Source organism: Pongo abelii, chromosome 4 (genome assembly GCF_028885655.2).
Source record: "Pongo abelii isolate AG06213 chromosome 4, NHGRI_mPonAbe1-v2.0_pri, whole genome shotgun sequence".
NCBI lineage: Eukaryota > Metazoa > Chordata > Mammalia > Primates > Hominidae > Pongo > Pongo abelii.
The window spans coordinates 189,714,377-189,729,359 of NC_071989.2; the positions used below are offsets into that span (position 1 = coordinate 189,714,377).

The 14,983-nt window shown below is 41.5% G+C and overlaps 1 protein-coding gene across 1 annotated transcript; it reads left to right on the top strand.

Moving 5' to 3' along the window:
• The first annotated feature begins 10,097 nt into the window (after positions 1–10,097).
• Positions 10,098–11,610, top strand: LOC100435864 (cAMP-regulated phosphoprotein 19-like). The gene has a single exon (XM_054556685.2). It carries the CDS (start codon positions 10,243–10,245, stop codon positions 10,579–10,581), a length of 339 nt encoding a protein of 112 aa, XP_054412660.1. The 5' UTR covers positions 10,098–10,242; the 3' UTR covers positions 10,582–11,610.
• The last annotated feature ends 3,373 nt before the right edge of the window (positions 11,611–14,983 follow it).

Consider the following 14,983-nt stretch of genomic DNA (forward strand, 5'->3'; position numbering starts at 1 on the left):
ACATAGGCCTTTTAAATTGGCTTTGATGGAACTTTGTTTCATAGAAGGAATTTGAGATAAGACTTTTTGAAGCCAAGCCCAGCCATGGATTTGTACTATTAAACACCTATGAGTTGGCAGAATTCCTTTCCTCTTCAGGTTTTAAGATAACCTGGGGTTCCTGGCCTGTGAGAAACTGACATTCTTTACTTACCACAGGTCAGAAACCCTGTACAGGGGCTGTGTACACAGAATATGAGGCCAGTGTCCAAGGGCTATATTGGCTCCATAAGTCAAGTTTGATTCCTTAAAGGAGAGCACACCATTCCAGTCAAAGCCTTGGCAAAATAACCAGTTCCTCCAATTGTGTTCTGTTACAAAAGAAAACAGGTTCCTTTTTTTGAGACAGAGTTTTGCTCTTGTTGCCCAGGCTGGAGTACAATGGTGCAATCTTGACCCACCGCAACTTCCACCTCCCAGGTTCAAGCGATTCTCCTGCCTCAGCCTCTCCAGTAGCTGGAATTACAGGCATGTGCCACCACGCCTGGCAAATTTTGTATTTTATATTTTTACTAGAGACAGGGTTTCTCCATGTTGGTCAGGCTGGTCTCAAACTCCCGACCTCAGGTGATCCACCTGCCTCAGCCTCCCAAAGTGAACTCGCCCAGCCAGAAAACAGATTTTTTTTTTTTTTCAGATGGAGTCTTGCTCTGCCACCCAGGCTGGAGTGCAGTGTTGCGATCTCAGCTCACTGCAAGCTTTGCCTACCGGGATTCACGCCATTCTCCTGCCTCAGCCTCCCAAGTAGCTGGGACTACAGGCGCCCAACACCATGCCCGGCTAATTTTTTGTATTTTTCGTAGAGACGGGGTTTCACCGTGTTAGCCAGGATGGTCTCGATCTCCTGATTTCGTGATCCGCCCACCTTGGCCTCCCAAAGTGCTGGGATTAGAGGCGTGAGCCACCACGACCGGCCCAGAAAACAGTTTCTTATTGCACTTATGCAAACAACTATATTGTTGTAATTTAAGAATACTTATAACTAGTTTTTAAATTCTAGAGGACCTAGGCAGAGAGAAACATGCTTTAAATCCTATTTACAGGAATATACTTTACTTAGCTGTGAAAGTCTGTAGCTAGCTTAAGACAAGTTTTCTTGACTCTAAAAAAATAAAATAAGGATTAGCAGTGTTTTAAGCAAAAGGTAAAAACTTGATTTGGTTTTCTATTAATTTAGTCCATTTTATTAAATTTTGCTTGATATTTATAAACATTTTAGCTTTCCATGAATTTTGTACATCTGTTGTTGTTGTTATGAGAAACTCACATTTGAGAGCACTTGTTAAAGTCCTGCAGCTTGATTATAAACCATCTTTTGAAAAGAATTAAAATGAAACAACAATTGTCTGTAAATGACAAAATGTCTAGTTTGGATACAGTTAGTAACACAATTAACAAAGAAATTTAGTCATTTTTGTGGTTTACAATAACCCAACATAACAACCTTAATTGCGATTAGTAGCACATATTCAGACACTAACGTTAGACATTTCATACAGTTTTGGAACATATGTTAATATTATTCCCTAAAATATAACTTATTAGGCAGTGTTTTGGCAATTTTGTGTACCTAAACATGTTAAATAATCCTGTTTACCTTTGTTCCAGATGCTTTAGGGGCCCTTTGCAGGACCCAAAAGTTAGGGGTTAGGAAAGACAATTTTGAGACTAGAGTTTGGTTTTGGAAGCCTGTTAAATATGTTTAAAATTTAAACCATTTGATATTATGAAATGGAATTTTAGATTATTATTTTTGTTCATTTGTTTGTTTTGTTTCATTTTGCCAAAATGATGAGTTAAAAATTTGGAAAAGCAAATTTATTAGCCTTTTTTATTACAACCATTTATTAACCTTTTTTATTACAAGAAAATTCTGTTTAAGAGAGAAAGTTAAATTTTACCCTTGCATTAGTTTGCTATTAATGTTAACCCTAATTTTAATGAAACCTTATAGACAATTCTATTTAATCTTAACCAGTTTGACTATGAAGTGAGATTTTCACATACCTGTTATAACCCTTGACAAATTTTGCTAAAGAGTAGATTAGCATTTTAAGAAAACCTTGTGGTGCTTTTTAGTGTTTAATTTACAGAAAAAAAGTTATACCTTTTGAGTTTAGTTAATATATTTACACAGAGTTTTCTTTGCAGAATTAATTTTTACAATGTTTTTACAATTTGCTTAAACCATTTATTTTATTTAATTTTAAGATAACTTTTTATTTTTAAGCAAAATGTACATTTTTGTACCTTCTTATAATTTTTAACTAGAAACACTTTTTACTGTTTTTATGCACCTTGCATGTAAATTCATGTTTAGTAGTTTTAATTACATGTCATAATGGTAACTTTTGGCAACTTTTAACTTTAATGTAAAACCTGTTAAGTTTTTAAAATTATGTGCTAGATGCAGATGAAGTTTGACTTTTTCCAGCATAGTTAGGGGCATGGTTACTTTGACATGTTTCTGGCCTTACCAATTGTGAAGCAGGTAAGTTGACAGTTTTTAAAGGATAAAGAAGCAGTTTACAACCTTAAAAGAGCAAACCTAGCATCCGACCTGCCTAACATACACCTTGAAGACATTGGTATTTTCCCAATAATTCCTAAGTGTCAGGCCTGAGCCCAAGCCAAGCCATCGCATCCCCTGTGACTTGCACATATACGCCCAGATGGCCTGAAGTAACTGAAGAATCACAAAAGAAGTGAATATGCCCTGCCCCACCTTAACTGATGAATTCCACCACAAAGGAAATGTAAATGGCTGGTCCTTGCCTTAACTAATGACATTACCTTGTGAAAGTCCTTTTCCTGGCTCATCCTGGCTTAAAAAGCTCCCCCACTGAGCCCCTTGCGACCCCCACTCCTGCCCGCCAGAGAACAAACCCCCTTTGACTGTAATTTTCCTTTATCTACCCAAATCCTATAAAACGGCCCCACCCTTATCTCCCTTCCCTGACTCTCTTTTTGGACTCAGCCCCCCTGCCCCCAGGGGAAATAAACAGCCATGTTGCTCACACAAAGCCGGTTTGGTGGTCTCTTCACATGGACGTGCATGAAATTTGGTGCCGTGACTCGGATCGGGGGACCTCCCTGGGGAGATCAATCCCCTGTCCTCCTGCTCTTTGCTCCATGAGAAAGATCCACCTACGACCTCAGGTCCTCAGACCGACCAGCCCTAGAAACATCTCACCAATTTCAAATCCGGTAAGCGGCCTCTTTTTACTCTCTTCTCCAGCTTCCCTCACTATCCCTCAACCTCTTTCTCCTTTCAGTCTTGGTGCCACACTTCAATCTCTCCCTTCTCTTAATTTCAATTCCTTTCATTTTCTGGTAGAGACAAAGGAGACACATTTTATCCGTGGACCCAAAACTCCGGTGCTGGTCATGGACTGGGAAGGCAGCCTTCCCTTGGTGTTTAATCATTGCAGGGATGCCTCTCTGATTATTCACCCATGTTTCAAGGGTGTCAGACCACGCAGGGACGCTTGCCTTGGTCCTTCACCCTTAGCGGCAAGTCCTGCTTTTCTGGGGAAAGGGCAAGTACCCCAACCCCTTCTCTCCTTGTCTCTACCCCTTCTCTGCTTTTCTGGGAGAGGGGCAAGTACCCCTCAACCCCTTCTCCTTCACAATTAGTGGCAAGTCCCACTTTTCTAGGAGGCAAGAACCCCCAATCCCTTATTTCCACACCCCAACCTCTTATCTCTGCACCCCAATCCCTTATTTCCGTGCCCCAACCTCTTATCTCTGTGTCCCAATCCCTTATTTCTGCACCCCAACCTTTTATCTCTGTGCCCCAATCCCTTATTTCCACACCCCAAACCTTTCTCTGCTTTTCTGGATGGCAAGAAACCCCCACCTCTTCTCCGTGTCTCTACTCTTTTCTCTGGGCTTGCCTCCTTCACTATGGGCAAGCTTCCACCTTCCATTCCTCCTTCTTCTCCCTTAGCCTGTGTTCTTAAGAACTTAAAACCTCTTCAACTCTCACCTGACCTAAAATCTAAGCGTCTTTTTTCTTCTGCAATGCCACTTGACCCCAATACAAACTCGACAGTAGTTCCAAATAGCTGGAAAATGGCACTTTCAATTTTTCCATCCTACAAGATCTAAATAATTCTTGTCGTAAAATAGGCAAATGGTCTGAGGTGCCTGACATCCAGGCATTCTTTTACACATCAGTCCCTTCCTAGCCTCAGTGCCCAGTGCAACTCATCCCAGATCTTCCTTCTTTCCCTCCTGCCTGTCCCCTCAGTCCCAACCCCAAGTGTTGCTGAGTCTTTCTAATATTCCTTTTCTACAGACCCATCTGACCTCTCCCCTCCTCACCAGGCCGAGCTAGGTCCCAATTCTTCCTCAGCCTTCACACCTCCACCCTATAATCTTTGTATCGCTTCCCCTCCTCACACCTGCTCTGGCTTACAGTTTCATTCCATGACTAGCCCTTCCCCATCTGCCCAGCAATTTATTTTTAAAAAGGTGGCTGGAGCTAAAGGCATAGTCAAGGTTAATGCTCCTTTTTCTTTATCCCAAATCAGAAGCGTTTAGCCTCTTTTTCATCAAATATAAAAACCCAGCCCAGTTCATGGCTCATATGGCAGCAACCCTGAGATGCTTTACAGCCCTGGATCCTAAAAGGTCAAAAGGCCGTCTTATTCTCAATATACATTTTATTACCCAATATGCTCCTGACATTAAATAAAACTCCAAAAATTAGAATCTGGCCCTCAAACCCCACAACAGGACTTAATTAACCTCACCTTCAAGGTGTACAATAATAGAAAAAAGTTGCAATTCCTTGCCTCCACTGTGAGACAAACCCCAGCCACATCTCTAGCACACAAGAACTTCCAAATGCCTGAATTGCAGCGGCCAGGCATTCCTCCAGAACTTCCTCCCCCAGGAGCTTGCTACAAGTGCCAGAAATCTGACCACCAGGCCAAGGAATGCCTGCAGCCCAGGATTCCTCCTAAGCCATGTCCCATCTGTGTGGGACCCCACTGGAAATCGGACTGTTCAACTCACCTGGCACCCACTCCCAGAGCCCCTGGAACTCTGGCCCAAGGCTCTCTGACTGACTCCTTGGCTTAGCGGCTAAAGACTGATGCTGCCTGATCGCCTCAGAAGTCCCAAAACCATCACGGATGCTGAGCTTCGGATAACTCTCACAGTGGAAGGTAAGTCCGTCCCCTTCTTAATCAATATGGAGGCTACCCACTCTACATTACCTTCTTTTCAAGGGCCTGTTTCCCTTGCCTCCATAACTGTTATGGGTATTGACAGCCAGGCTTCTAAACCTCTTAAAACTCCCCAACTCTGGTGCCAACTTGGACAACACTCTTTTATGCACTCTTTTTTAGTTATCCCCACTTGCCCAGTTCCCTTATTAGGCCGAGATATTTTAACCAAATTATCTGCTTCCCTGACTATTCCTGGACTACAGCCACATCTCACTGCTGCCCTTCTCCCCAACCCAAAGCCTCCTTCACGTCTTCCTCTCATATCCCCCCACCTTAACCCACAGTATGGGACATCTCTACTCCTTCCCTGGAAACCAATCACATGCCCATTACCATCCCATTAAAACCTAATCACCCTTACCCCACTCAACGCCAATATCCCATCCCACAGCACGCTTTAAAAGGATTAAAGCATGTTGTCACTCACCTGCTACAGCATGGGCTTCTAAAACCTATAAACTCTCCTTATCATTCCCCCATTTTATGTGTCCTAAAACCAGACAAGGCTTACAAGTTAGTTCAGAATCTGCACCTTATCAACCAAATTGTTTTGCCTATCCACCCTGTGGTGCCAAACCCATATACTCTCCTATCCTCAATACCTCTCCCTACAACCCATTATTCTGTTCTGGATCTCAAACATGCTTTCTTTACTACTCCTTTGCACCCTTCATCCCAGCCTCTCTTTGCCTTCACTTAGACTGACCCTGACACCCATTAGGCTCAGCAAATTACCTGGGCTGTACTGCCACAAGGCTTCATAGACAGCCCCATTACTTCAGTCAAGCCCAAATTTCATCCTCATCTGTTACCTATCTCGGCATAATTCTCATAAAAACACACGTGCTCTCCCTTGTGATCGTGTCTGATTAATCTCCCAAACCTCAATCCCTTACAAAAGATCAACTCCTTTCCTTCCTAGGCATGGTTAGTGCAGTCAGAATTCTTACACAAGAGCCAGGACCACACCGTGTAGCCTTTCTGTCCAAACAACTTGACCTTACTGTTTTAGCCTAGCCCTCATGTCTGCGTGCAGTGGCTGCTGCTGCTTTAATACTGTTAGAGGCCCTAAAAATCACAAACTATGCTCAACTCACTCTCTACATTTCTCATAACTTCCAAAATCTATTTTCTTCCTCATACCTGACACATATACTTTCTGCTCCCCAGCTCCTTCAGCTGTACACACTCTTTGTTAAGTCCCACAATTACCATTGTTCCTGGCCTGGACTTCAATCTGGCCTCCCACATTATTCCTGATACCACACCTGACCCCCATGACTGTATCTCTCTGATCCACCTGATATTCACCCCATTTCCCCATATTTCCTTTCCTGTTCCTCACCCTGATCACGCTTGATTTATTGATGGCAGTTCCACCAGGCCTAATCGCCACACACCAGGAAAGGCAGGCTATGCTATAGTACAAGCCACTAGCCTGCCTCTCAGAACCTCTCATTTCCTTTCCATCGTGGAAATCTATCCTCAAGGAAATAACTTCTCAGTGTTCCATCTGCTATTCTACTACTCCTCAGGGATTATTCAGGCCCCCTCCCTTCCCTACACATCAAGCTCGAGGATTTGCCCCCACCCAGGACTGGCAAATTAGCTTTACTCAACATGTCCCGAGTCAGGAAACTAAAATACCTCTTAGTCTAAATAGACACTTTCACTGAATAAGTAAAGGCCTTTCCTACAGGGTCTGAGAAGGCCACCGCAGTCATTTCTTCCCTTCTGTCAGACATAATTCCTCAGTTTAGCCTTCCCACCTCTATACAGTCTGATAACAGACCAGCCTTTATTAGTCAAATCAGCCAAGCAGTTTTTCAGGCTCTTAGTATTCAGTGAACCTTTATATCCCTTACGGTCCTCCATCTTCAAGAAAAGTAGAATGGACTAAAGGTCTCTTAAAAACACCTCACCGAGCTCAGCCACCAACTTCAAAAGAACTGGACAATACTTTTACCACTTTTGCTTCTCAGAATTCAGACCTGTCCTCAGAATGCTACAAGGTACAGCCCATTTAAGCTTCTGTATAGACGCTCCTTTTTATTAGGCCCCAGTCTTATTCGACACCAGACCAACTTAGACTATGCCCCCCCAAAAACTTGTCATTCCTACTATCTTTTGTCTAGTCATACTCCTATTCACCATTCTCAACTACTCATACATGCCCTGCTCTTGTTTACACTGCCGGTTTACACTGTTTCTCCAAGCCATCACAGCTGATATCTCCTGGTGCTATCCCCAAACTGCCACTCTAAACTCTTGAAGTAAATAAATAATCTTTGCTGGCAGGACTATGCTGAATCTACTTAGGCACTCTCTAATCAGATGTCCTAGGTCCTCCCAATTCTTAGACCTTTTATACCTGTTTTTCTCCTTCTCTTATTCCATTTAGTTTCTCAATTCATCCAAAACCGTACCCAGGCCATCATCAACCATTCTATATGACAAATGTTTCTTCTTACATCCCCACAATATCACCCCTTACCACAAGACCTCCCTTCAGCTTAATCTCTCCCACTCTAGGTTCCCACGCCGCTCCTAATCCTGCTTGAAGCAGTCCTGAGAAACATTGCCCATTCTCTCTCCATACCACTCCCCAAAAATTTTTGCCGCCCCAACACTTCAACACTATTTTGTTTTATTTTTCTTATTAATATAAGAAGGCAGGAATGTCAGGCCTCTGAGCCCAAGCCAAGCCATTGCATCCCCTGTGACTTGCACCTATACGCCCAGATGGCCTGAAGTAACTGAAGAATCACAAAAGAAGTGAATACACCCTGCCCCACCTTAACTGATGACATTCCACCACAAAAGAAGTGTAAATGGCCGGTCCTTGCCTTAACTGATGACATTCCACCACAAAAGAAGTGTAAATGGCTGGTCCTTGCCTTAACTGATGACATTACCTTGTGAAAGTCCTTTTCCTGGCTCATCCTGGCTCAAAATCTCCCCCACTGAGCCCCTTACGACCCCCGCTCCTGCCCGCCAGAGACAAACTCCTTTTGACTGTAATTTTCCTTTACCTACCCAAATCCTATAAAACGGCCCCACCCTTATCTCCCTTCCCTGACTCTTTTCGGACTCAGTCCACCTGCACCCAGGTGATTAAAAGCTTTATTGCTCACACAAAGCCTGTTTGGTGGTCTCTTCACATGGACGCACATGAAACTAAGACTGTTTTTATTTTTAAATATTAAAGTTACGTGAACTGAAAGGTATCACAACTTTTACTTTTCCCTTAAAAATATTTGATTTAAGCACTTATTTTTCTTAGGCAATTAATTAGAGCTCTTTTTAATAGACATGACACACATAACACATGTATAGCCACACAGACAACCAGAAGAAGAACCAGTACTGGTAAGATTTTTCATTTTTTGCTAATCTCCCTATTGGATTATTGGCCTTCAGGTGAGGCCCTTTAAGAACAGTGCTAGGAATACCGTTTCCAGGGCCTAATAAACAAGCATAGCCGGAAGACAAAGACAGACTTTGAGAGGTACTTATTCACCTCTACTTCCAGGGGTTCCATGAGGAAAACTGAGATTTTTCCCAAAATGGGATTTGTGAGGCCTTTTCTGTTTTCCCAAGGAGTTCCCAGGTCACCAGAAGTTATTTTAGGGTCTTTTATATATGCACCAAGAGTGGTAAGACAGAGTGGAGAAAAGTAATTTAGTTGACCGAGAAAAAACCTTTTCTAGGAAAACAAGATTTATGAAGAGAAAAACATAAAGGCCTTTTGAGTATTCTTATAGCTTGGATATTTAATTTTAAGCTGAGCGTTCTTTCTACTAGGGGTGAGGGTGGAGGTTAGAATTATATAAATGTTATGCCAATTTAAATTAAAGGATTGGGTTATGTGCAGGAATTCCCTGTGATAATGAGAGGGATTTTTTGGGAAACATCCCAGACACTGTTTGATTTGCAACAAATCCGACCCGGAGAAGGGGACGTGAAACGTGAGCGATTCCTTCAAGCCCAGCCACTTCTGGGAGAGGGAGAATGGCAGAGGAGGTTTCACTGGTTGGAGTAGTTTTTGAACCGGTGGAGAAGGAGGAGGGGCGGGGCTTAAGGTAGAAGAAAGCCTGAATATAGGGAACCTTTTGCCAGTTGCCATTTCTGGTGATAAAGTCGTCAAGGTTCCTGAGAACTTGAAAGTTAAAGGTGCTGTTTTGGGCCACTGGCTGTCACTATCTAGTTTGTATTGGGGCCAGGACGTTTTGCAATATAAAATTAAATGCTTTGGCTTTAGACTCCCCACTAAGCCAAGTTTGACGAGGTTGTGAAGACAACAGTTCAGTGGGGAGGACGTAGGAATGTGGGGTTGCTGGGCACCCATGCGGACTGGTAAGAGGAAGCCAGGGGTGTCTGTTTGGTTCTAGGCCTTCCCAGACAAAAGACAGAGACCCGGAGTCCTCTTTCTGAGAAGCAACTGGGCGTCCCCAAGATTTCCTCTAGCTGAGTCCCATGGGTCCCCCGAGGACCGGGACAGCAGGCTGGACTTTCTCTGGTACCAGGAGAAAGCCAGAAGGCAGATTTTACACCTCAGCTGAATTAGTGTCCGACATTGGATGTTCCAGCTGGAATCAGCAAAGGGCCTCTCAGACTGGAGCTGCAGGAGGAAGAGAGAGAGAGAGACAGAGAGAGAGAGAAGAGAAGGGAAGAGAGAGCAATGGTTAGAGAGCAAAATACCAGTTGTGAGCGGTTGGAGGTGGATTCCAAGACCTGAGGGTTTTGAGAGCCCACAGGGAAGGAGCCCCGGCCAGAGTCTCACAGCTCCCTTCAGGTTAGGTTTCCTCCTCATGCAAATTGCTTGAAAAGTGAAGGGAGAGGCTGGGAGAGCTGGGCCTGGCAGCGGGCAGGCCTAAGGCGGCGCGGCGGCGGCAGCGGCCGGGTGGCCTGGGACACCCACTAATCTCATGTTTTCCCGGCGTCTCACCTCTGCAGAGGGAGCACTATGTCTGCAGAAGTCCTGGAGGCAGCCTCTGCGGAGGAGCAGAAGGAAAAGGAAGATAAAGTGACTAGTCCAGATAAAGCTGAAGAAGCAAAATTAAAAGCAAGATATCCTCATCTGGGACAAAAGCCTGGAGGTTCAGATTTCTTAAGGAAGCGATTGCAGAAAGGGCAAAAATATTTTGATTCTGGGGATTACAACATGGCTAAAGTAAAAATGAAGAGCAAGCAACTTCCTACTGCAGCTCCGGATAAGACAGAGGTCACGGGTGACCACATTCCTACTCCACAGGACCTTCCTCAACGGAAACCATCCCTTGTTGCTAGCAAGCTGGCTGGCTGATTAAAAGAGCTGAACTGCATGAATCTGCTAATTCCCATTATTTCTCTTTAATATGTTACTTACCTACTTTTTATTTCCTTTCATTCACGAAGTCATTTGAGACTGACAGCTTTGCAGGTATCAGTAATGTGTGCTGCTATTGTGGAATATACATATGTAGAGTTTTTGATTAGTTTAACAGTGCACTGGTGAAGAGTACATGTCAGAGCAACACAAGTAAACTACTTGAAAATAATTGTATTACCTAACTCCTAGTGTAGTACTGGTTCTAACAAGTAACAAGCAAGTTTTAAAATTTTAATGTTTTGATTTTCATTACTTCATCTTAATTATAGCTTTGTATGTTACTCTTTTTAATATACTCTCTATTGTATTGATTTCTTCTGTATTTACCTTTGGATTTTGTAAAACAGAAGTTTAAGACCACAAGTTAGAAGAAAGGTCACCTATTTCAAACACAACTAGATGGGGCTCCGCAAGATTTGTATCTCTGTGCTTGAACTTGAATGGCCTTGAACCTGTTTCAGCTTTAACAGTAGAATTTTACTTGGGCAATATTTGTCCATTCTGGTGTAACTTATGTGACCCTAGTGCTTTAACAGCTGCCGTTGAAGCTAATATTCTTATTCATTTCTGTAGAGTTAGAATACCTTTTGTTGTTGAAGATGTGCATTGATTGTTGAATTCACTTTTGTGCCATTTTTATAAATACAATAGTTTTGCACAACCTCTCACAAATGTCTATATTTATTTCACATACTTAAAAAGTAGATAATGTGCCAAACAGAAGCACAAGAGTTCCTACATAAAACTCTAAGTCATTATAGCTTTTGTATAATAAAGTAGTTTACAATCTCAGGCTTATAGAATACCAAACTGAAATCTTAGTTCAATCTGTCATAGACTTAAGCTTTTCATTTATTACTAATATCCATGGCATTCAGTGGCCTTGTGCAAATACGATATGTTGCTTAGGAATATCTTTTGTCCAATGCAGAACCTTTCATTTTGATTTTTATGAAAGTTGCAATTCATATAATTTATATAAACTTTTTAAATGTAGAAACTTTTTACTTCCACACTCAACTTTGGAGACACTAGAGTAAAAGGCTTCAATACTCTGTATTCCATGCCACCTGCCACCTGCTTTTTTTTCCACTTGGTTCTTCGATTCAAATGGTATTGGGTTGTTTGTTCTATACGGAAGCATAGGTGTCTATATCCTTACTCTTTTAAATAACACAATAATGATGTTTTCCTTCTAATTTCTCAGTTGTTAACCTCTCTCTCTCTCTCTCTTTTTTCTTGAGATAGGGTCTTGCTCTGTCACCTGAGCTCTAGTGCAATAGTGCAATCATAGCTCACTGCAACCTTACTCCTAGGCTCAAGTTAACTATTCTTAATCCTTTATTATTACTAATATTCTACAACTGTTTAAATAAAAGGAACTTTATAATGAAACAGTACAGAATAGTGGCTCAAGAACCTATGTCAAGATGAGCTGAATTTTGGTAAATTATTTTAGGAATTATGACAAGCTAACAGAATTGGGCTTGTGACAATGAAAGTAATTTACATGACAGGTAAAATTTACTCATACTAAAAATGTTTAGATATTTGCTTCTATAGATGTCACTTTAATAAAATAACAATTTAGTTTTACTTGTGGCTTATCTAGTTAGTAAGAACTTTAACAGACTTTATTGGGACAAGCTTTCTGCTCCTGTAGGAGCTCCTCTCACAAGTAGTTGTAATGCTGTACCATGATACTCAGGATCAGTAACTTGAGATGTTACTATCTTTCTCTTCATCTTCGACTTGCAGAGAGCCTCCTCTTTTTGGATCCAGGCATCTTTTCTGAATCCTGGTTCCATTAGTATGCCTGTTGTCCTCTGATCCCAAATCATAGTCAATGGTGCCTCGAACATAGCACCTTCAGTTAAAGGCTGCCTAGTGCTCTGAGGAAAGCTAGCTGATTATCTTCCTGCTCTACCCACCCTAAAAGGCAGAAAAGCAACATAGTCACTCCTGTGCTCATTTGTAATTATAAAGATCAGATAAATACATATATACATACATATATTTGTAATGAGAGCAAGTATATACTCATTATAAGATCAATTTAAAAAGTTTAAAATATCCCGAAGTAGAATTTCTACATCTAGTCTTCTGGGTTTTTTTTCATGAATATTTGCAAGTGATTACCCTTAACTTCACACATGAAAGATTAATATGAAAGATCAGAGAGACCATGTTATTCTTGACCATGATAGACTTGCTCCTGTGGTTTGGGACAAGTAACAAAACAACTGCTTGAGTTTTGTTTGTAAAATACACTATTAATATTTGACCTACCTCAAAATGTATTGAGGATCTGTGAAATGCTAAGTGCCCAAAATAAAATATTGCTGATTGTCTTTTTATTAAAAGTAAATTTCCTCATTAAGCCAACTGGCCTTCTGTAAGTCACAGTGCTTAAATCTCAGGATTTGTCATTAGGAGAGATCTGTCATTAAGGATTTGTAGGTATAATTGCTTAGCCTCCATTATTGGTGATTGGGATAGAGAGGTTTTAGATTTTTCTGTTTTTCATCCTGCCCCAAAGTTCAGTTTATTGAAGACATTTGTAAGCTATTGGATGATCACTTGAATCAAGATTTTGACTAGTGAGCTCAATTGTCCATTTCTTATTATTTCAAAGCTATAGTCTGAGAAATGGCTAATTTTAATAACTGTCCTGTCATAAATTAATGTTGGAATAAACTGAAGTTGGAGATAAATACTTCATGAAAATGAACTAAAGTCTGAAATAAATTACCTGTTTTATGTCCAATAGCTACTACCTTTGATAGAACAGTTTTGAGGAACATTTCATTCTTGAAGGCAACATCTGACTTGGTTCTCAGCAAGTTGGAATAGTAAGGATTGTTGGGTTGTTTTGATGAGTGGAAGCAGCATCACTCATCAAACAAAATAACTTGTATGTTTGTAGCATACAAGTTATTTAATAATCTTGTGCTGTTGACCTAAAAATGTGTCTTAACCATTCATCAAGGCAAGCCTGGTGAAGCCTTTACTTGTTACTACTTCAACAGTTGGAATTAGTTGCTCTTTTTATTTGATGAAGCAAAACTATACCTAAGAATATTTATGGACACTTTTTACAAAATCAGGCTTGTGTTCTTAATCCAAATTAGTAAAGTTTTATGGAAGCTGAAATGTAATGCAGTAGTCTCCCCTTATCTGCAAGAGATACAGTCCAAGACCCCTAGTGGATGCCTGAAACCTCAGATAGTACTAAACCCTTTTAGACTATGTTTTTTCAATCTGACAACCAAGGCGGCTACTAAGCAACTAATGGGCAGGTTGTATACAACCTGTGTGGATAAGCAGGGCAAAGGGATGATTCACATCCCAGGCAGGACAGAGCAGGAGGATCATGAGATTTCATCACTCCATGGCTTGTGATTTATTTTATTATTTTTTGAGATGGAGTCTCGTTCTATCACCCAGGCTGGAGTACAGTGGTGCGACCTTGGCTCACTGCAGCCTCCACCTCTGCCTCCTGGATTCAAACAATTCTCCTGCCTTGGCCTCCCAGGTAGCTGGGAATGCAGGCGCCTGCCACCATGCCCAGCTAATTTTTGTATTTTTAGTAGAGACAGGGTCTCACCATGTTGGCCAGGCTGCTCTCGAGCTCATGACCTCAGGTGATCTGCCCTCCTCGGCCTCCCAAGGTGCTGAGATTACAGGAATGAGCCACCATGCCCAGCCAGCTTGTGATTTAAAACATGAATTGTTTATTTCTGGAATTTTCCACCCACATAATATGTTTGGACCAAGGTTGCCTCGGGTAACAAACTATGGAAAGTGAAATTACAGACAAAGGGGGTTACTGCTCCTGTGCTCTAAAATTGGTGTTTGGGTGATCAGGAGCAGGTAGCCAATGGGAAGAGCACTTCTGAGTGATAACCAAAGCAGTTTCTTTGGTGGCCTTTTCACATTCTCCAATGTTCAAGCATATTTTCCACTTTCCATTTTCTATTTCACCTCATTTTGCCTCATCATCCGCCATCCCTGCTTATTTCTTAAGCCCATTGATGGCACTCATTAAATTGTGTTTAAGGCTAATGAATCATTGTCCCTTAATATCCTTTTCAATATGCCACAATTTAGAACACATTTAAAATTTTCTAAAACAATATCCTAATCTGAATATTAACTAATTTGAGCCGCATTCCCAACTCTAACTCAGCACAAAGTGCCAGTCTTCCCCAATATCTCCTCTCAATTCCCCACCGCACCTTATAAAAATTGGAATCAGAAATCTCACTCTGTCATTGTTCATCTAAGAATAAAAACACTGATTTTAATACTGTTTTACTAGTTTCAGCCTTCTAAG